Source organism: Cyprinodon tularosa, unplaced genomic scaffold (assembly GCF_016077235.1).
Source record: "Cyprinodon tularosa strain WSP-4 unplaced genomic scaffold, ASM1607723v1 ctg552, whole genome shotgun sequence".
Taxonomy (NCBI): Eukaryota; Metazoa; Chordata; class Actinopteri; order Cyprinodontiformes; family Cyprinodontidae; genus Cyprinodon; species Cyprinodon tularosa.
The window spans coordinates 663,171-687,259 of record NW_024039288.1 but is presented as its reverse complement, the minus strand read 5'-3'; the positions used below and the strand labels follow the sequence as shown (position 1 = coordinate 687,259).

General features: G+C 38.4%; 1 protein-coding gene across 2 annotated transcripts in view; it reads right to left on the bottom strand.

Annotated features, from left to right (window-relative positions):
- The window catches only part of ptprb (protein tyrosine phosphatase receptor type b), a 50,532-nt gene extending 32,692 nt beyond the window's left edge, over positions 1-17,840 (bottom strand). For both annotated transcript variants that reach the window (XM_038305211.1, XM_038305212.1), the window contains exons 1-2: positions 17,419-17,840; positions 9,658-10,072 (exon numbers count right to left, since the gene is read on the bottom strand). In XM_038305211.1, coding sequence (XP_038161139.1) covers positions 9,658-10,072; positions 17,419-17,487 — 484 coding nt within the window. In that variant the 5' untranslated portion in view covers positions 17,488-17,840. The remainder of the gene's footprint in view (positions 1-9,657; positions 10,073-17,418) is intronic.
- Between the last annotated feature and the right edge of the window lie 6,249 nt (positions 17,841-24,089).

The window sequence follows — 24,089 nt, the reverse complement described above, 5'->3', positions numbered from 1 at the left end:
CAAAAAGGGGGCGGGGGTTCCAGCTGCAGTGATTTGTTTCACCAGCAGTGGCAGTGATCAATCAAGACGAGGGTGCTAATTATGGTTTTATACCTTTATTTTTATGGTGTTAAGTGAGAAAGTAAACCTCAGAACCTGATCTATGTTTATCAAGAAGAGGCCACTTTTAAAGCAGAGGTCACAGATTAGCAGACCGTGGTCTGAATCCGGACCCACCTGCTGGCTAATCCGGACCCAACCTGATTTAAAACATTTATAAATTACCGCATGTTTTCGGACGACAGTGTCTAATTTCACTTGTGCCGCTTCTCTTGTTAATACGGTAAAGCCCTCCAGAGCGTCCGGCACCAGGCTACACGTGATACGAATTTGCCAATGATCTGCTGTCAGTCTGGGTTGCTGCTGCTGCTACCGTACTTTTAGACACAGCAGGCAAACATGTGGCAAGCCGGGCGATGGGAAAGGAGAAGATGATGAGAAAAATAGAGCAGAGAAAGTGTGGACTGCTGGAAGAACTGTGGTGAACTGGTGAAAGAAAAGTGAAATGGTGCTCAAAGATGACCCTGCACATTTAGAGGATGTTTGGCTCAACCTGCTGCTGTGAAGCAGGATTCTCCACCATGACCATCATCAAAAATAAATATGGATCCAGGCTCAAAATGAGCGAGTGACATGAAATGACATGCTTAAAGATGAACCTGCACATTTTGAGTATGTTTGGGTCAACCTACTAAAGAAAAAAAAATGACAAACGGTCAGATCAGGTGTTTTATAAAATATGTGAATCACAAAATGGTCTATAAACCAAACTGAACGATTGTTGTTCTCTACTTCAAAAAACACTTAAGATTTTCTTTTATATTTTATTATTTAAAAAGTCAATGCATGGATTTTAAAATGGAAAAGTGTTCTATTTAAAAAAATTTTATTTAAAAAGTCAATGTATAACATAGATGCCTAAAAACTTCATTTTATTTCAGTGTTAAATTCTGTTTAAAGTAGCAGATTATAATTTAAAAAGTCTTCTGACCTTTACTGGTTGATGATTTTCTTTATTCAGACCCAGCTGAATTTAATTGGTTTCCTCCGGTTTAAATAATTTCAAGATGTTTCTAAGAGAGAAAATTCAGCAAACCCTTCCTCCGTTTTAAAGGAAAATAATTCATTCAATGATCAAATGTGTCACTTTATGTCATAGTTGTCAAAACTAGAGATATTCATCTTAGACTGGCTGTTTATGTAAACATAATTTAGAATGGAGTGACCCCTTTTCATAGAAATAAATATTAGACATGCACGGGGCACTGATCACAGAAGTCAGCATCTGCTGATCACAACATCAAATCCATTAATTATTTACCTGCTGTCTCATGTACATCGACATTCAATTACTAGGTGTTAAGATTATAGGAGATGAGAAAGTATCATGAACTAACCACTGTTTTATTTTAGGAGGCTGTGGAGACGAGCTTTTTAAATAAGAATGAAAGACAGAGAAAATATACAGTTGACAAATTATGAAACAGGAATTCTCTTAAAGTCGAAGGGAAATCATCTTTAAATGTCAAATCATTCTGGCTTAAACATGTATATAAATGTACTCTTTATCAGATCAAAAGTCGTGCACCACTTGGGAGAATTCGGAACTGCAACCATTGGAACAGCCGTTTCCCTACGACTTTAAAAGGTTTTTAGTTGACTTTTAAAACAGCAGCTTTCATTTAGCCCTGGAAAGACTGTTTCATCATCCTACCTCCACAGACCATCAGTCGCCTTCTCTCCTCACCCCGCCTAATCTGATCTTGGATTCTCTGCTCAGCTAGCCTCTGTCCGCTGTAACCTCTCCCCGTTCTCCTAGAGCTAGATCTAGTGCGCTGCCTGTCCAGTGGCTCCTCCAATCTACCGCTCTGGTTCCTTAGCTCTAAGGCACCTCTCTCTCTCGCTGTTCTAAAACAGATTCCCAGCTGCTCCTGTCTGAGCTCAGAAGGCCGTCTGCCCTTACCTCCATTCCGGACCAGGTGTAGGAGAAAGATGAGAGTCCGCTCAGAAAACAAACTCATCAATAGCACAATGACCAGCACTTAAAATGTGCAGGTTCTTAATGTCCAGCCGGTCACTGATTGTGACCGATCATATAAAAATCAGCCGATTTCCGAGCACTGGCAAAAGTCCAATAAATATACATATATTTGTTATATATTTGAAAATAAAAAAACTTTACTGTGCATTTTAAATTATTTAAATGGCCAGACCACAAAAATATACACGTAATTAAAATTAAAAAGACTTTTAATCTAAAAAATGTTTTAAATGGCCTGTTTTAGAGTCAGTATACCATTACTTTGGAAAACAATTGTTTAGAGATGAAATCAAGCTGAGGTTGGCTGCTCAGAGGCGCAGTGGGTAGTACTGGAAGATTCTGGGTTCGATTCCCAGCCCAGGGTCTTTCTGCATGGAGTTTGCATGTTCTCCCTGAGCATGTGTGGGTTCTCTCCGGGTACTCCGGCTTCGTGCTTTCGCGTGCTAGAAAATGGATGGATGGATAGATATTTTAACAAAAGATTAATCTGATAAATTCTTTCAGCCCTGGCTTGGATTGAAGTTTCAACAACTAATCATAAGATTTTAGACACTTTGCATTCATGAGACTCAAATATCCTGAACTATTGGTTATTTTTAAAATGAAAGGTTTCACCTAGAAAAAGAAAACTTCAAACTTTAACCCTCCTGTTAGCTTGGAGGTTAATTTGACCCCATTAACGGTTTAATGTCTCTATATAAATATCTGATATCTAATTTTTGGCTACATACAGGTGCTGGTCATAAAATTAGAATATCATGAAAAAGTAGATTGATTTCAGTAATTCCATTTAAAAAGTGAAACTTGTATATTATATTCATACATTACATACAAACTCATATATTTCAGATGTTTATTTTTTTTAATTTTGATGATTAAAAATGACAACAAATGAAAATCTCAAATTCATCATATCAGAAAATTAGAATATTGTGAAAAGGTTCAAAATTGATGGCCCCTGGTGCCACACTCTAATCAGCTAATTAACTCAAACCACCTGCAAAAGCCTTTAAATGGTCTTTCAGTCTAGTTCTATAGGCTACACAATCATGGGGAAGACTGCTGACTTGACAGTTGTCCAAAAGACGACCATCGACACCTTGCACAAGGAGGGCAAGACACAAAAGGTCATCGCTAAAGAGGCTGGCTGTTCACAGAGCTCAGTGTCCAAGCACATTAATAGAGAGGCGAAGGGAAGGAAAAGATGTGGTCGAAAAAAGTGTACAAGCAAGAGAGATAACCGCACCCTGGAGAGGATTGTGAAACAAAACCCATTCAAAAATGTGGGGGAGATTCACAAAGAGTGGACTGCAGCTGGAGTGAGTGCTTCAAGAACCACCACACACAGACGTATGAAAGACATGGGTTTCTGCTGTCGCATTCCTTGTGTCAAGCCACTCTTGAACCACAGACAGCGTCAGAAGCGTCTTGCCTGGGCTAAAGAGAAACAGGACTGGACTGCTGGTGAGTGGTCCAAAGTCATGTTCTCTGATGAAAGTAAATTTTGCATTTCCTTTGGAAATCAAGGTCCCAGAGTCTGGAGGAAAAGAAGAGAGGCACTTCATCCACGTTGCTTGAAGTCCAGTGTAAAGTTTCCACAGTCAGTGATGGTTTGGGGTGCCATGTCATCTGCTGGTGTTGGTCCATTGTGTTTTCTGAGGTCCAGGGTCAACGCAGCCACATACCAGGAAGTTTTAGAGCACTTCATGCTTCCTGCAGCTGACCAACTTTTTGGAGATGCAGATTTCTTTTTCCAACAGGACTTGGCACCTGCACACAGTGCCAAAGCTACCAGTACCTGGTTGAAGGACCATGGTATCCCTGTTCTTAATTGGCCAGCAAACTCTCCTGACCTTAACCCCATAGAAAATCTATGGGGTATTGTGAAGAAGAAGATGCAATACACCAGACCCAACAATTCAGAAGAGCTAAAAGCCACTATTAGAGCAACCTGGGCTATCATAACACCTGAGCAGTGCCACAGACTGATCGACTCCATGCCACGCCGCATTGCTGCAGTAATACAGGCCAAAGGAGGCCCAACTAAATACTGAGTGCTGTACATGCTCATACTTTTCATGTTCATACTTTTCAGTTGGCCAACATTTCTATAAATCCTTTGTTTTTATTGGTCTTCAGTAATATTCTAATTTTCTGATATGATGAATTTGAGATTTTCATTTGTTGTCATTTGTAATCATCAAAATTAAACAAAATAAACATCTGAAATATATGAGTTTGTATATAATGTATGAATATAATATACAAGTTTCACTTTTTAAATGGAATTACTGAAATCAATCTACTTTTTCATGATATTCTAATTTTATGACCAGCACCTGTATTTACTGAACTTTCCCAATTTTATGAGGACATACAGTATGGGTAAATATAGAATAACATGACAGTATTGTGTCCATGTTTTGTGTTCTTTAACGTCCATCTGATTTCACATTGATTTAGTAAAACAATATTTTAAACATGCATATTTTGTTGTATTCAATTATGAGGTCAATATAACAAAACATTTTCTAATTTTAATAAAACATCTTCAGGTTCCAAATGTCTTAACTCTTTATAAGGCAATATATAACCATTGAATGATATATTGCCTACTGGAAATTAAGTTGAAAAAAAAGTTAACAAATCAAGAAAAAAAAGGTAAAAAGTTAATTGAAAAGTTACAAAGTAAAGGTAAAAAGTTAATAAGCTGAGTTAACAATTATATTTAGGTTTATAAACCAAAAAATGTGCCAGTATCAGAATTAATGTCTCTAAGGTTATAGTTTCATGAACTTCTTATAGAAGCACCTCTGTTATTTTTCTTTATATTTGGACTAGTTGGCGTTTCTTGTTATTACATTGACATTAATTTTTGCCATCAAAATATCCATATTTTTTTCATGTTACAAAGGTAATAAGGTCTTGTCCAATAACACTATTGGCTGGAAATGTTGATTTTCAAAGTATTTGACTGAGTGCTATATAAAGGACAGTAGAGCAAGTAGAACTGATCGCATTTCATAAAGAGGAGCAAACATAATCAAGATATTATTATTATTATATCTTTACCTGGAACTCTTATTTCTTTCTTTTGATGCTTATTTGTGACTAATGTAAATTACATTGTATGCGTGTTAACTTGTTATCTTTATTTAAAGAATATTTATTTCAAAGCTAAAACCTTCATTCACATAATGAGAACAAGGGTTCATTCATTCAACAGTTGAATCAACCAGTATCAGATATTAACAGATTCACTATTGGATTGGAAAAAATCTGGATCGGTTCATCTCTAGCGTTGAGAGGTCCCGTGGAGGGATTTGACCATTGGCTGCAATGCGTCTTAAAGCGTTTTCAGCGTCTGGCTCCCCTCAACTGTCTTTAAATCAGACGCTGAAGTCAGGAAATTGGAGCTTCTGCAGCTCAAAGCGACGCGTCAACCAGTCGAGAGAAGCTGATCTGGGAGCTGGGAGGGAGACGGGCAGCATCCAAACCGACATGGCTGCTCCTAATGAGCTGCTGGCATTAAACCATCAAAACCGAAGAAACAATAAGCTTTAAAAAAAATAAAAAATCACCACAGGGTTTACAAGTAATAGTGCACTGATCATTCCACTAACTTATTTTGTTAACAGTGGCAAAACAGTTTACAATTAATACCTTAAAATGTCAAAATTTAGAAGTGAGAATTTCTCCTTTTTTGGATTCTGGTACGAGCAGTTTTATACACCCTTAATAAAATAATAAATACTCAACTAGAGGCGCGAACAGCAACAGGAAAACCCAGACTGATCTGCCTTTTTGAGGTAAGTTATTAGTGCCAGTAAAGCCAGGCATACACTGTGCGATATTTACAGTCGTTTCACGCAGCTACAGCTCACACCATATTTAGGGTGAATTTGATAACATAATAATTAATAATAAATCTTATTTTGGTTTTAAACATATCTAGTTTATTTTTCTGTCTTTTTCTCTTATAGATGTTGATGTGTCTCCATCCTACAGCTTTATCAAAGCATAACCAAATATGCCGCTTTTGTGATGACATCATCTAGTGACCGTCTTTGCTAAAGAGTCGGCAAATATGAAACTATCGACTATCTAAAGGTGTGATCTTAATGCTGATTAACCCACTGCAGGGATTAAGTTTTATGGAGAACCTTGTCATTTAAAAACGTCTTGAAACTACTTTTTAATTCTCATCACAGCAATTAGAGCAAAGCCAATCTGGCATAAACTTTGCTCGATGTGCGTCTGTCTTCGGTGTACACACGCGTCCAAGATGAGGGGCAGGGAATCTGGACTCTTTAAAACAGCCTGATTAGGAGGTTCATCCAATCAGAAATCATCCTGAAAGCAGGGGGGCTTTACCATTAGGCAATACAAGCAGTTGCCTAGGGGCCTAAGTTCGTGATGGCCCAATAAAACTATGTTTACATGTATAGTTAATACATCTATTGTATTTTGATAAAAATCCTTTCGCTAAAATGCTTATAATATTAATTGTGTCTCAGCTCCCCCCCTTTAGTGTCCACCACATTGGATCAGTCCATTTGCTGCACATGCTCAGAAAGGTCCAAACAGAGAGCAGCAAACCATTTGAAAACAAACAATGTGACTCGGAGTGTTGCTAACGTACAGTAGCACGTTTGTCACTATATTTTGCAACTTTTCGGACATCTCTTGCACTTTTATTTTTTTAAAGCGCCTACTAAGGATGCACGATATAATCGCCCCCCTATCGGTATCGGCCTGTATCGGCCTTAAAACTGAATATCGGACATCGGCTACCCCACCGATATTTAACCCGATATTTGATCAGCTTCTGAGTTTCTAAAGTCTAAAAAAAAAAATAACATTTCTTTTCTTCCTCAAAAACTTCTTTTTTACAGACTTAAAAACTTCTAAAGACGAGGGAAAAAATATTGATACATTAAAATATCACAATATCTTCATATGCTGATATATTGCCATTTAAAAACACCATATCAATCTCTTTTACTAATGAAATATTGCTATATGTCATCGTTATGCTATGAAATCCCCCGAAAATTCACCAAATTTTGCCCCATTTTTGTATGTTGATATATTGACGCGGTATCGATCTATTTTACTAACAAAATCTCACAAGAATTTGCAAAATATCACGAGAGTTTGTAACAGAACGATGATCACGAGATTTTGAAAGTAAAATAGATCAATACCACGTTTTTAAAAATCTATTTGATATCAGCATATGAAAATATATTTGAGTATATTATTTTTCAAAGTGTCAGAAATGGATAACAAGACTGCTATTTTCAATGACTACTTATTTTTGTCCAGCTTTAACATCGGTATCGGTATCGGTTACCTGAGTTTTAAAATATCGGCATATCGGATATCGGCCAAAATCCCAATATCGTGCATCCCTAGCGCCTACCATCAAATCTAGTGACTTTTTTCTGGAGACTTTGGTGACAACATCTAAAAGCAGCGAACTCTGCTCTCCAGAGCAAGTAGATTGGTAACCTCGCCTCCTGCTCTCCTCTATCTTGTCTGCTGTCATGATTCATGCAGCTGTTATTTCATACAAATGAAAAATAAAGAACAGAGAAGCACATCATGGCTTGTCTTCAGTGAAAAGAAGGACTGGAGGAAAACAAGAAGAGAGGGACAAAACGTGGAACAAATAATGTATGTCTATTCTTAACATTTCTGTATCTGTAAAGTGGGTCTGTTCTTATTGTCTTCTCAATTCAGAGGGCCCCCTAGCCGTCTTTGCCAAGGGCCCCAATTTTCCTAAATCCGCCCCTGCCTGGATGAGTCCCTCTGGAAGATTCTTTGGCAACTGAAAGGAAATCTGGAGACAGATTAAGATTTTCATCCTTTTGGGCCGATAAGATACAGCAGGATGGATGAGTTTTAATTCAATAAAAACATTTATTCACAACAGATGTTGTGAATCCGTGAAACAGTTTGAATGTTTACTGTTTAGGTGCAACTCAGTTTTAAAACTTGAAAATTGAACAGTCATTCTCCTGGAGCTGAATAGTTTTGTTTTTTTCTGGGAGGGAGGATTAATGTTTTCATATTATGGTATCTGAGAGGAAATCTCCACCATTAACGTCCTTAACAACTCTATCAGTCAACATGGGTGCTAACACTCCAGCATTCATCGCTTAAAGAGTTTATAAAACTAAAACAAAAGTTCTTAAAAGGTCAGCCTCCAGAGATAAGGCCGCTCGGACAGGACAGAGGCACCGCGGCGAAGGTTACCGCTGGGACTGCTGCTGGGTGCAGCAACGCCCCGTTTCCTTTGAACGCAACACACACACAGCCTCACGCCCTTTCCCACAGAACAAAGAAACAATGGAGGCAGGAAACGGCCCAACCAGGAGCTCTGCCCACCATGGAAATACACACCGAGGGTCCGACTTCTGTTCTGGCTGCCCGCCAATGACGAGGCGCGCGCGCACTTTTAACGAGCACCGCCGCAGCTCTATCGCTCGGCCTCAGCAGGGCTGCGGTTCCTGTAGCTAATCAGAGAGAGGCAGAGAGGGGAAGCTTCATGGGCAGGGAGGGGGGGTCACTTTAAACAGCCTGAGGTCAGAGGAGATGGAAACAACAGAGCTGAACATGAAGCAGCCAGATAAAGGTGACGTTTGCTCCCAGCGTCTCCTAAGAGGCTGATCTTCAAATTCAACCCTTCGATCTCAGAGTGTTGGCCTAGTGGTTAGAGCAGTGTGCTTGTGCCCTGAGAAGGTCTCACATACTCTGTTTGATCCCCACAGCCTGCACTCTGGGTCCCTGAGCAAGACCCTTAACCCCCGAATGTTCCCCGGGTGCCACACAATGTCAGCCCACTGCTCCTATAGTGGATGGGTTAAATGCAGGGAGGGGATTTCCCCATTTTGGGACAATATCGTCTAATAAAGAGTAAATTTATATACATGTTTAAGCCAGAATGATTTGGTATTTAACTATGATTTCTCTATGACTTTTAATTTATCCAGAATGTCATTTTTGGGTTTCCAAACTTATTTGAAATTTAAACACAGCAGAACAATCTGTGTCCCTTTTCATTTGGCTCAATTCAATGTACCAAAATAATTCACTTTCTCATTATTTTATGTTCAATACATAAAAGTTAAAATCCTTAAAGATCTGCTTGTTTGATTGTAGATATTTTTATCTACTGCTTATTTTCTTACATGGGATGTTTCTTATTTTTTAAATATGAGTCAAAGTGGCATCAGATTGAACTTAATAATTTATTTCATTTAAAATAAATATGGAAAAACGTGTTGATGCCCAATATTAAAGTGTTTAAAAGGAGGCAGATGGAGACATACATTTATAAAGATGCACAAAAAAATAAAAACTTCCTGAAAATAAAAGCTGCTGCTAATCTATGAAGGACATAAAGGAAGAGATTAAAACAATTAAAAAGTAAAATCTCTAAAATAAGGGAACCATTGAATGATCAGAAGACATGTAGAGATTTTCTTTTTTTTCAGATTTGTACTAAATGTAAAGTCAGAGAGGAGCCTTCTTCTGAAATGATCTGGGATCAGAATCTGAGGAGAACTTACTGGTGTGCATCGTTACATTCGCCGACTCATTGTCCGTCTGCGACTGAACCTGCAGCTGATAGGCGGTTCCAGGGTCCAGGTGATCCAGCCGGCAGGTGAAAACCTCCGCCCTGCTGCTGTTCCCTCCTTCCTCGCCACCGAGAAGCAGCAGCTGCGCGGTCGGCGCAGCAGTCGCTCCTCTCACCTCCTCCCGCTCCTCTACGGTCTTGTTCCTCCAAAGTTCCCATTCAGGGATCCTTCTGCACTCCGAGACATCCGCCCCGACCTCAGGCGACGTCACAGAGAAGGAGCAGTTGTGTCCGGGCGTGCTCACCGTTACAGAAACGGAGTTCAGAGCAGATTCTGATCCAGACACGGAGAGGCTGCAGGGAACGGATGCTGCAGGATCCTCTGTGGGAGCTGCGCTGCTCACAACCTGACAGAAACAGAGCAGCTCCATTTAGGATGACTTTATTAAATCAGCTTCTGTACTTGATAACTGAAATAGAACCTGAATGGCATCAGCAGATGTAAAAGCATTTACACACCCAGTTATCTAACCTCCTGCTGAAACAGGAAGCTTTAGAAATCTAAACAGAAGAAACCTCTGGAATTAAACAAACATGGTTTTAACTCCAGAAGATGATTTAAGGACCATGATTTCTGTCCATAACCTTCTGTTTTCTGATATTAAATTAATCCAAACTAAACTTTCCTAGATTTGGGATCTTTGTCAACCTCCATTTGCAAAAATAATGAAATAATTCATTTTAATTCAGAGGTTTACATCCATTTCTTCAGTATTTGGAAGAACTGAATTCAGTAACTAGACAGCTCTGATTCCCTTTAATCTGAACCCACTATTCCTCTCTGGGTGTCTTTCAGACACCAATCCTCAGGGGACACTGTCCAGTTTGGAAGGTCCATTGGTGCCCAAGGTTTTACTTCTTGGTTGTGTCTGCTTTAAATGATCTTCTTTCAGCAGGAAAATACCCCCACATCATAACACTGCCACCCTCGTACCTCACAGACAGGTTGGTACTCTCAGTCTAGAAGACTTCCCCCACGTTTTCCCGCCAAACAAAACAATGGGCATTATGGGGACTTTTAGACTCATCAGACCATGGGACATGTCTCCAAAATCTTGGACTTTGTCCTTGAAATTGTCTTAACAGAAATCCAAGTGTTTATGTTGCTTTGGGAGTCATGGCTTCTTCCTTTCTGAGCGGCATTCAAGTTGAGGAGGATCCTTCCAAATCAGCTTGGACTGTGTCTTCACAAGCTCTTTAACGGTGGTTCTGTGGTGTATTGGCACATCTCAAACAGAACCTGTTCATCTCTGAAGCACAGAACCTTTCTCCTTCCTGAACTTCTGATGGCTGGACGTTCAACCCAACTGAAGAGAAACCAGCTCCATCAGCACCCAAGAGTGGAGCAGACATGTGGAGGTCCACCATTCTCTTCCTCAGACCTTTGATGACCATACTATAACATTTTATCTTTAGAGCTTTCGTTACAAACAACATCCAAGCTGATCAAAGTGCTGTACAAAACATTAAATCCTATGAATCCCATGGCGTCCATATATAAAGTAGCTCTGATAAACAGGAAGTGGCCAAGTTAGCCCTTTTTCACAATTAAAAGCAAATAGGAGAACTTTAAAAAGGATTTGAAACTTAAATGGAAGATATTAGAGGAATGCTAAAACAGGAGCTATAAACTAAACATTTATTTTCACCAGTTCAAAACCGCGTGGAGTGTTCTGTACTGAAATATAAAGGTCCAGGTGTGAGCGTGAACCTGGAACAAGAGGAGCTTAAACTTTTCAATATACCTCAACTGTAAAAAGGAGGAGTTGGATCATGGCATTTACAAGCAAATTTGGGTCCATTTTTTCCTGAATTAGAGAAGCTGGACTTTTCTGTGGTTTAATATGGAAGCAAAGAGAATGAGGAGTTGCCTTTGAATACAGCTACAGATTTTCCCCCATTTAATCGAATCCTTTAAACTCATGACACCAAATATTTAGAGACGATTCTGGAGGTTGAAAAAGAAGGAGAAAGTCATAAAAAACCCCGAAACTAACTAAATTAAAACAATTTCTAAAATCCTAAATGATGGACCATGAGTTGGACCTAATGTCAGACAACAAAGAAAAGAAAACAAATGAAAGTTAAAACCCAAAAAGAGACGTTAGGGCCAACTTAGAGCTAATACAACCAAAAAGTACAAAAAGAACAATTATAACATCTAAAATATTTCATATCTAGCAGAAACCCCAACGTAAATATTGTTTGGAGTCTGTAAATTTGGATGAGTTAAAAATATTTATTTCCTGTACAAGAAAACCGTATCATTCCAAATTACGGTGGATTTAAGGAACCAGCAGCAGCTGTTTTGTAACGTTGTGATTTCCAAGCTGCCTTTAGGAGCTGGGAGAAAAATAAATCAACAGAGAAAAAAACAAAAATTTAAAAAGAGAAAATGGTGAAATCCCTACAGAGATGCTAATGCAGGAAAAGTGTAGGAAGCAGGAAAAAGCAAACTTTTACAGCCAGCTTTGAAGTCTGCGGGGGGGGGGGGGGGGGACAGGTGTCCAAGTCGGACAAACAAGTCCGAGGCTGAAGAAGAGCTTTGATGTTATTGTTCAGAGAAACTTTCAGGAGGCTCAGAGAAGCTGAAGGACGCATGTTTCCTCTCCAAATATGTGAAGATGACCAGGCGAAACTTTATGACCATAGCGGGGAAGTGGGGCCTAATTGTGAATACGGCAAGTAAATAAGCAATTTAACATTTTGTTTTCAGTCTATAGATGTTCACAAGTCCGTCTCTTCAGCTCACGTTCCAATTCTCACCCCAACATCTGGCTCGGCTCTACCTTTACATTGCCTTAGGTTCACTTCTCCTTTGGCTCAAGTTATTACATAATCATTATCATCAATCTTTTGATGGGCTATTTATTCATCTTCTAAATTCAAATTTAGAATAAAATCACTGATTAAGTTTCATTTTTAATCAATGTGTTTAGAAGTTACCATCTTTTTGTTCCCGGCTTTATTCTGCGTTCTTCTAAATCTGGTTTCAGGTTTTCTTCTCACTCTGAGATGTTTTTAATAAAATTAGAAACCATTTCATAAACCTGTATTTAAAAAATTTGTTCTCGATTCAAAGTAGCAGACATTTTCAAACAAAGTAGTAATTACAAAAAGAGACAACCCAGTAAGTATATTTTTTAAAAAAATAAACAGGAAGTTTATTTTTATATTCACAGCAGAAAGTGTCTGTTTAATGTTACAGCTAGCTTAGAAAGCTAGCTGTGTTACATTTAATGTTCTAAACTCCTTTAATGCGGCGCTTATTTTGAGGCACATCAATGTGCCCTAACCTTAACCCTATGATGCTAACGCTAACAAGCTCTTAAAGGTATAGAGAACGATCTTTTATTTCCGGGTGGATCATCTCAATAAGTGGCCCTCCTAATTGTCAATCATTCTGGTGATATGTTTACGCAAGGACGTCCTACGTACACATCCCGTTAGCCATCTTTTTCTGCACATGTGAACTTTCAGGCGTATATGTCGTAAGAGAAAAAATGTCTACGAAGTGTATGAGAAGAAAAGAAAGGTCTCAGAAGAGGCAGATATATCCCAGAATGCTTTGCACTGTCCTCACAAAGCATTATGGGATTTGCTGTCATAGCGGATAGTGACAGCAGCGACTAATAACAAAGATGGCGCAGGCACTGCGCGGTGGAGGAGTAGTTACGTGACCAACGGAGTAAAAAGAGTTCACTACAAAGTCGATTATGTAGTGATTGAAGGAGTTAGGACGGTCATTCGGACACAGTAAGCTTGGATGAGGTATGGGAACAGCAACTTTTAAACAGAGCGCACGAGCCCATTTCTCCTCGTCCATGCTCTCGCACACATTTAATAGGCGTTCCCTCTAGTGAGCGGGTACAGGGTTGTGCATGTGCATTTTTTATTTTTTTTTTAAGTGGAGAGGACTTTTTAAAAAATCATGAAAAATCCTCCACAACACATTTACCATCCAATAATAATCCACCATCAGCGCTCATCCTTTAACAGTGAAACTGTCTGTAGCTCAGATCACCACTTCCTGTCATCACAGGAGCCAAAAACTGTTGCTAAGACTTAAGTCTCAATCATTGAGTCCAATACTGGTCTCATGTTTTTTGGGCCGTAAGTTTAAAATACTTTATTCTGTTTTCCTCTAGAAAGTACTCAGAACTAAGAGGAATTTGCCTTTTTTATTATGGATATTTTGATATTTTTATTTTCTAATCACACTGATATTTTGTATTCATTTATTTTAGATTTATTTAGAGATATTTCAGTTTCCAAATCTTTATTCCTTCATCCTTACTTTTGTTTTTCTATACTTACTATTACTATCAAGTCTCACTTTAGATGAATATTAGGAAAGTGGATTGATGATCTGCAGGGGAGTGATGGAGGATCCAGGATACAGGACTAAGCTGCTGTTCACGTCTGGCTGTCAGGTGTTTTAGTGCGACGCATCGAGGACAAACCCACTGTTATCAGGTGGTTATAATGTTCTGCCTCAGTAATATAAGTAGGGCTGCAACAATCAGATTAGTTGTGATTAATCGATTATTGCAATAATTGTCAACAAATTTAGTAATGGATTATTTGATAACTGGAATTTAGAGACTCTAAAACACGCATTTAGCCGACAGAGCAACCCACTATGCTCTATCCAGAACTCCTCAAGTGGAAAAGTTTTAGTTTCCCCCCGGTTTAATTTAAGAAAAAAATGTCTTTAAGGAACCTTTTAATGTGTGATTATTAATCGATAAATAGAAAAAATTATAGACATCGATAAGAAAAATAATCGTTAGTTGCAGCCCTAAATGAAAGAATGAGAGGAAGAAACAATTTGAGCTTTTAACTGTTAGAAAATGACATTAAGAGTTTCTGGTCTGGTTTTTTCAGACACTAATTTATTTTTATGATGTGATTTTTAAAAACTTTTTACTCCTCATTATTTATTATTTGAGTTTTCCCCTTTCTTATTTCCCCTTTCCTCTTTAGAACGTCAGAAATCCTGCAGAGCACAGCCTGTGGAGTCCCTGCCGTTATTTTGTCTCCTTTCTTTCTTCCCATGAAACAATCAGCCCTTTATATTTCTGAGACAAAACGCTTGAAACTTTGAAAATATTTGTCCAAAGTTGCATCTGCGAAGATAAAAAATCTCTACTTCTATTTGAGGGAATAATCTGTGAGCTGATGTTTCCTAAAGTAAAACAAACCTGACGTATAAAGCAGGACAAATTGCTCCATTTTCTTTGCAGAGATGCTGCAGCAGCATCAGGCAGCCCGTCTGACAGATCATCAGCTGCAGCTATTTAAAGACCAACTCTCGCTTTTGGTTAGAAGCTGTGCTTCTCGGCGATAACAGCCGAAAAACTGGGAAGAGCAGCGAACAGAAAAGTTCAGGGGGTTCAGAAGAGACAGCGGAGCAGTCAGGACAGAGACGGGAAAAGAAGGAAGTGATCCAGGGGAAAATCAAACAGCAGCCATGCTGATGGCTGTGGGAAAATAAATCAGATTCAATACTGCAAAATAAAGTCCAAAAGATTCTAAAAAAAATTAAAAACTGAGGATTTATCATTTCTGTTGACGCCATTTAAGGTGGCTCTGTTTCAGGTAAACAGGAGAGGAGATAATCTGCTTAAATCAGGAGGAAAATGCACACCCAGAGATCAGCTTTTAGCGCCTCGTCCGTCATTACTCTGCGGTTAATGTTGATCTGGGTCCAGATTGTTTGTTTTCCACTTTCTCCAATGTTGGTTTCATCGTTAAACATCAATACATTTAAAAATCACATCAAATGAAGGAGGGTCTGCAGTTCAGTAAGTATAAAAATGTCCTTATGTATCTGCTGTCATGACGACGTTATGCTGCTCAGACACCGTGCTTTATCTATAGCCATGATTTAGGACCTGTTCTTCACACCTTCAATGTTCTGGTCCAATCTTCTGGTTACTACCATCCGTGAGGCAGACACCCTGTCTACTTTAAGGCTAGGCATAAAACTTTCCTTTTTGATAAAGCTTATAGTTAGAGTGGCTCAGGTTATCCTGAGCTATCTCTATAGTTATGCTGCTATAGGCTTAGACTGCTGGAAGACATGGGGACCCCCATTTTATTATTCTGTTTAATTCTATCTCTATTCTCCCACTCTGAAGAATTTGTTAGTTCAATCTCTAACGTTCTGCTCTCTCTGCTTTTTCTCATAGTAGCTTCATCTGGTCTCTTCCTGTTTGGTTGTGACTCCATCCTGGAGAGAAATATCAGCTGTGCTGCTGCCATCAACACCTTTGTTTATAGATGTTGGAGATCGGCCTGTTTTCCAGTGTAGTCCTGTTTCTCTGAGTGTGACTGGCTGGATGTGCTCTCTTCATCCACTGACATGGGAGCTGGCTCAGAGCTCGTCTGCCTGGCTGTGTGTTTCCTGGAAGGGGGCCGCCTGAGGAGCTGGTTGACAGTTTCCTTTTGTATCTCTGCTTCTGTCTCCTTGAACCCCAGTCAGCCTCAGCAGATGGCCGCTCATCTTTTCCTTAGATAGAAAACTTTTAATCAATCCGACTATGATCTAGTTTATTTGTATCTGCAGATTGCCTTGAGATGACATGTGTTGAACTGGCACTATAGATATAAACTCAATTGAATTGAGGATCGGTTTCTAAATCAAGTTAAGCTACACTGTACCCTGAGCTGGAAAGTAGCCCAAAGCATAATGCCTCCACCTTCGTGCTAGACCTCTGTTAGTAATGAGTTAAACTTCAGTTCTCATCAGACTACCTTCTCAGAATAATCCTTATTCTGGTGGATCTTAGATTATCGTAGGAGGAACATGCCTCAGGTTCGCCCAGAGATGAGCTCCTTTCAGACTTTCAGACGTTGGACGCGTCAAGGGTGGATGTGTATTTAATTGGTTTAAACCAGTTTGGAGCCTCAGGAGGAAAAGGATCCAGAGAAGAAGAACAGAGAAGGTGCTGAAATGAGGGATTAATGAGAAGAACTGTAACAGAAGCTAGCATCGTGAGGTTCTAAAGGAGAAAAACATTTAGATGAATAGAAAAAGAGACATCATCATGTTTGGTGAACTACCAACAGAAAACTGGACATTAATATAAACTCAGAGACGCGCAGAGACGGTTTCTATCTACTTCTCTTTTTTTTTTTTCCCAGCTCCACAGTAACAGAGGAAGGTGGAGCGAAACTAAACATATTTTTGTTCTAAATTCTGGATTCTTTTGGATTTTTCAGATGTTATAAAACTTCCTTTAAGAATGAAATGGTTTCTTTCTTAAAACCTTGTTGAAAATATTCAGATAAAACATATTTTAGGTTAAAGTCTGCTGGTTTTATTTTTCCCTTTGCATCTTTTTCTCTGCAGAAATGTCTGCGGTCTTTCTTTGAGAAAAAGAGAAGATCTCCTTTTCTTAGAGGTCCCTCTGCTTCAATCAGCTTTGGGGCCACAATCGTAATTCACTCACTTTTACAAATCTAAGCTCCTTTAGCTGAAATGAAAATGAGGAATCAAGCTGGAATTGTTTTATTTTTTTTTTATGAACAAAAGCAGTGTCTTCATCTTTTATTTACTAAATCGCAAGAGTAAAGGGAAAAAAAGCATAAAATCATCTTGAGAGGTTTCCCACCTCGCATGCATTAGCTTTCAATATATAAAACATGTTTTCCCTAAATAAGCCTGATCTGGATTCAGCAGACTGACCTGGAGCAGAAGCAGCAGTGAGGTGAACCTCAGGCAGCAGCAGAAACGTCTAACTTTACATTTCAGCATTTTGCTCGTCCTTCAGATCCTCAGTCGGAGCATGCACCACCATAATCCTGAGCTCCGATACGTTTCAGAAGCAGATCCCTTCCTTCTGGCGTCTCTGTTGGAGTCCGTGTAGAAACAAAAAGGGTCCTCCTGTGTCCTGTGAAACAATTTAATCCCTTATTTTGTGTTAATCGTGTCCAGGAAAGTTTTGTCGTCTCCTCTCATGTCCATCCTGCACTCAGCCCTCCTTAGACTGGACCTTTTCCTCTCTGGACCCTGTCTCACCAGCTGTATGTCTCTCTCTTCCTGTCTGTCTGTTGGTCCGAGGTGTCGACGTTCCAACTCTCTTACGGACTTCCTCAATCAACCTGAAAGCCCAGAGTCGCTGCAAAAGAACAACTACAAACCCAGCAGAGACGGAGACTATAAATAGGCCCTGCAGCCAGCAGAGCTGCACATCTCGCTGCACCGACCACAGAGGAAGGATATAGAAATAGAGAAACAGCTTTTCTAACTTTACCTCCATCACTTCACTCCTTTCATAGATCAAAATACTAAATTACTGTAGGACAATCTATATTTGTTGCCTCTTAAAGTGTCTACAGTTTAGTGTCACTTTAATGAAGATTAAACATCAGACATTCAGTTTCAGAGATTTAAAGAGAACTTAAACATTATGAAATCAGATATTTAATTTAATAGAAAATAGTTCAAAAGTGAAGGATGTTTAAAAATGATGTCAACTTGTTCAGGTTTGGCTTTAAGAGGTTTACCATGAAAGCTGGAAGCAAGATGCTGACAGACGTTAATGTCTGAGCGATCGGGACTGATCAATGAGAGCAAACCAAGGATGAAACATTTTCTCTCCAAGAAAAAACTGAAACATGAACATTTGAGAGAACAGAGAAAAAATCCTGATCTTTCAGACGGCTGAGCCTAAATCCTATAAAACAAATACAGAGTTTCATTCTCACTGTGGAGCTCGGAAGAGGGAGCATCATGGTGTTTTATTAATTATTTTTATTTGTGCTGCAGCAGGTCCTGGCCAGGTAACCTTCAACGGAAAATGTGAGACAAAGTGTAAACAATATAAAGCAAATGTTAGAACTGAAACCTGCAGTTTGAATTTAACCAAAAAACGATGAAACCACGAAGAAAAGGCAGGAAATTCTGTAATGGAACGGCCTAGTCCAGAGGTAACCAAGTAAAAATCAGCGGGGACCGAATAAAGAAAATCATCAACCAGTAAAGGTCCGGGGACATTTTTTATTATAATCTGTTGCTTTAAAATAATTTAACACTGAATTAAAATGAGGTGTTTATGCATCCAAGTTATACATTGACTTTTTAGAAAATAAAATATAAAAGAAAATAGAAAATTTTTCCATTGTAAAATCTTAAGTGTTTTTTGAAGTAGAGAACAACAATCATTCAGTTTGGTATATGGACAATTTCCTGATTCATATATTTTATAAAACGCCTGAACTGACCGTTTGTTAATTTTTCTGTCTTAATGTTGGCAGTGGGCTTTATTCTGCCCTGCAAGGCTTTAAACCTGGGTTTAATGGAGACAAAGCCATTCTAAAGCACATATCAAGGTGCTCATTTTGAGCCTGGATCCATATTTATTTTTGATTCTATTCATGGTGGAGAATCCTGCTTCACAGCAGCAGGTTGAGTCAAACATCCTCTAAATGTGCAGGATCATCTTAGAGCACCATTTCACTTTTCTTTCACCAGTTCACTGCAGTTCTTCCAGCAGTCCACACTTTCTCTGCTCTCTTTTTCTCATCATCTTCTCCTTCTTTCCCATCGCTCGGCTTGCCACAGGTTTGCCTGCTGTGTCTAAAAGTAGCAGCAGCAGCAACCCAGACTGACAGCAGCTCACTGGATCATTTGGATCACGTGCAGCCTGGTGCCGGACGCTCCGGAGGGCTTTACCGTATTAACAGGAGAAGCGAAGTTAGACACTGCCATCAGACAACATGGCATAATTTTTAAATGTTTTAAATCAGGTTGTGTCCGGATTAGCCAGCAGGTGACCTCTGGCCCAGTCAAAGTCCAGATCTTGATCTTGCTGAGGACCTATTGGGTAACTTTAAAGATGGAGACAGCAGATGGAGGCAAAAAGCTTCTAACGGAGCTTCTTTTAACCAATGGAGTTCAAACTCTGGCTACCCATCAGGAGGTGGACTAACTTTCCCTCAGCTGTAAAATTCCCTTTTCTTAGGACTTTACAGTTCTTTTATTAATTAAATATTAAATATATATATTAAATAGAGAAAAGACTGTATCATTAAACAGCTTGCTGACTTTTTTCCCATAACTGTGTGTTGGACCACTTCATCTCAATTACATTCTTATTGTTGGTTATAAAATATACAAGCAACAAGCCTGTCTCAGTTTATATGGTTAATGTTTTCCACTATCTGTGGATTCATGAATGAGGTGGTTAGAGGTTAGCTAGAACAGCTTTCAGAAATCCTAATCCCCCCCAAAAAATGCATCTTTCAGTGTAGAAAAGGAAGATGTTAATTCTAGCTTAGAATCATAAATATAAATAAAAAAAAAACACCATGTAGAAAAAAAAAAGACATTTAAAAATGACATCCTTATTTTATTTCAATATAATTTTTTTATTCTTTTCTTAACAGCAGCGTAGCTTACAGCTGTGAGTAAAACACCTAAAAACATTTTGATTCCTGTTATTCTAATAAATGATCTTCGTACCAGCCTGGTTTTCAGCTAACAGATGTAGGAGGACGGATCAGTGTTTCTCAGAGGCTTTTAAACATCAGGAATGTGAACCTGAAGCTGCCATTTTGGTTCAACAAGTCAAGTAAAAGTCATCTCATTTCGTGTTATTCAGCTGGTTTCCTATGAACATTATCCTGAGATTGTTTCATTACAGAAACTTTCAACCCTTTTCATCTTTTAAATATATCAACGGGGTCCTCATTGTTACGGCTCAGTGAGTCATAAATGTGTTGGCTGCGATCAGACACTTCATTTGGCCACATAGTGTTGGAGTCCAGTCTTTTGTTAACCAGTGTTGCGGGTTAAAGGTCAAACTCTTTTTGTTTCAGCTGGTTTGAGCTACATTTAGTCATCCACACCTCTTTCCTTCCTTCCTGCTGCCCTTAGCTTTTCCCTTTATTATTTTTACCATGAAGTAAAATGTTTGTTTCCAGGAAACACAGAAGTGAAAGCTAGGCAGACATTTTACCACCTCACTTATACCAACCTACTAAGATATTAAAATATTACACAAGATGCCGCACCGATGAAATACTGAGGAAAGGGGAGTAGAGTATGGTCAGTTTGGGGTTATTTGTGGCCTTCCTGTGACCCCGGTTCAAGAATTTGAGAAGAAATTGTCGGCAAAAATAATTTTGATCTTTTTAAAGCAAAAATGTTGGATACAATGCAAAATATTCATCCTCTGTTATGTTTTTTCTACTCATTTTTTACTGTTGCTTTTATTTTGTATTACATCAAATTATTTTTAAGCTATTAATGCTTCTGTTATTCTCTCTTATAATTGAGCAGCTAAACCAGAAGGAATATACAATAAAATAATGTTTTCTATTTGGAGAAAAAATAATTTTGTAGTGTAGATGTGAATAAACCACAGTTTTTATCTTCAGGGTATTTATTGCACAGATTACAGGTAAGAATATATATGAGGGTAGAGTAGATAAGGTTACAGCACTACTCAGTGGCTAATGTTCTGGACCATTAACAACATTCAAGTTAGCTTGTAGTACATTACAAGTCATGTATCATATGTATATATAAGACCAAAGTGCACTAATCAACATCGAGTGTACTCAGACTGATGATCTGTAGTGCCGAAAACAGTTTAAAGGGACCCTAATGTTTCAGATTCCTATAAATCAAATGTTCATTTCCAAAATTACAGACTAACAAAGAAACGCATCACAGATTCTGTTTCTTTTTAAACAGTGCCACAAGTACAGGATCTATAAAGTTACAGCACAACTGGAAGGCTAAATTAATTCATTTAAACTGAATTTAAATGTGTTCGCTTGTTCTAAGCTGCTTTTAGACAGGATTAGCCCACGTCATTTTTAGCTAGCTGCGTTATCTGTAGCCAATAACTAGCTTAACAAGAAAAGTTATGTAATTCTTTAAAAATGTCCCCAAAATAACAAACTTCACAGAGTGGTTTTGAAGCTGAAGTTAATCTCAAAGTAACCATGGAATACAGTATATGGGAACAATTATAGATTTATATTTGATGAAATGTGTTATTCTTTCAGCCAATCAAGCTAAAATGAGCTAGCTCAAACTGGTATAAATTAGTATAAACTGGTATAAACTGGCTCAAAGCTGAGGATTTTTAAAATGTCCAAGCCTGTTTCTAGGTTGAATTTAGTGTTTCTTTCTCTTCTCTTTGTTTGTTTTTAGTGAATTTTAATTCAAAAGCTTAATTCAAACAATAATGCCAGATCTACGTAGATTTGTCACGGCTCCAACATCATCTCCAATGACTAATGGTTAAATTTTAAGGCCAAGCTTTAAACATTTTAGCTATTATATTTATTTTTTTTTCTGTAAAGGGTTTGTCAAACATTACAGCTTAAAAAACAGCCCATATTCAGAGAAGTTCGCTATTCTGGTTCCACAGGTCTGAAAAGCTTAAACTTCAGTCCTATTTTGTAAGGGCTTTGCTCTTTAAGGCTATCGCTAGTGGGTTTATCTTTCTCACTTGCAAAGGGATAAAGCCACTAGCGATAGCCTTAAAGGGCGAAGACTATACAAAATAGACATAACCAACAATCTGAGTTGATTTTTTACATTTATGTTTTACAGTATACATAGCAAATTAGTTACAATTCTTTTGTTGCAATTTTAGAAGAATTGCTTAATCTCTTTTACATATTTAACAGTTAAAACACCTTTACGAATCAGTAAATGTCCTCTGATTAGTCTTGTATTTCCAGACATTAAGCCGCTGTGTGTCCGATAAGTTTGCTTCTTTGCATTATGGGCATTTTCGTTTAATCACAGCATAAAATCACTTTAGCTAGAACCTAAGCACAGAACGGCTACATGCAGGGATAGAAGAGGTGATGAAAAGGCAGTGCCTTAAAGAGCAAACTTATCTAATATGATCTAACACCAATATACCAAAAACTGCATGTTATATGAATTATTAAGGGATTCATTTAAGAGATAAAATAATTAAGACTTCTGAAGAGCCTAAAGTAGTCCTGGAGGGTTGAAGTCCACTTGCCCGTCATGCAACCTCGACCCATGTAAGAAAAAGGTTACTAAGCTGGGCATGAGGTGAGGTTTTAAACAAAGCAAGTGGCTTTTGCCATATAGATTCATTAAATGAACATTACTTTCAATTAATTAAATTTCAGGATATGTTTAGCGTAAGGGGAAAATTTGCTGACAACCAGAAACGGCTGGATGAAGAATGTATTCCCGTAAATCTTTAAAAGTCTCCATAATTAAGCATCCGATTAATAACTAGGATATTTTTTTTTTTGAAAATAACCTATTTGTATATGGAGAAGCTAAACGTTTCTTTTTGTAGCTTAAGACGAAAGCAGCTTTTCCACTGAACAGTTTAGGATTAAGTGTTGCTAAGGCCAAACAATGCCCCTAAGGTTTCAGATTTTGGTTAACGTCATCAGCATATAAAGAGAAAAACCAGCAGGTCGAAGACTAATTTTACTAGTAGAATGTTTGTTAATTTTTAACCATAATGTAAAAACTGATATTTGTTTGATTTTCATTTCTTTCAGCACTAAGCTGTGGACTGAGTCTGGTCAGTAAAATGGATTTTAAAACATGTTCAAACCTGCCTGTAAGCTCAGGTTTGGATCAAAGACTTCCTTTTTTCCTTTCTAATGTTAAATATGTATCAAATAAAAGAGGAAAATGGATAAACTGAAAACTCTGCCCAATTTCTCGCATGAATTTAACAGGTAGTAATATATTTTTTTTAAGTTTTTCATTCCTTCAGAGGCTGTATCCAATTGATCACATCACCGATACTACCTTCCATCGAAAGCCATTTAGGGTCCCTTTAAATCTTGGTCAACAACCTTAACAAAGTACATAACATGTACCACATCTAAACAGACAATACTACGTCAGAGGCAGTGTGTGTTGTTGTACCGGCTCCTGCAGGGGGCGCTGAGAGGAACTCACTTTCACTTCAGTCACCGATTACGCCACAATCCGACTTCCCATCCAATTCGCAAATGAGCTCCAAGTGACAAAAGTGAGTGATGGCGGTCCCAGGAGGCAGGTTGGATTTTGTATAATGAATACGTCCAAAGTCTTAACTCCCATGAAAGTACAACAATGGAAGAAGTAAATAAAAATATATCTGTACATAGAAAAAGTCTTTAAAACATTTTCGCCTTTGAAGTCCGTCCAATTTCGGTCCCAATAATCCCAGTTTTAGCAGCAAGATCCTTGTGTTTGTGGTCTATGGATTGAAGTTCAACTCCACACACAAGTTTAATAGCACTTATATGTACATGTACTGTACACGGTGGTCCCGTCCACACAGAAAGCCCATCAGACGCAAGTAGCTCATGTTCTTCATTACTGGCATTACATTACAAATCTAAGATCTA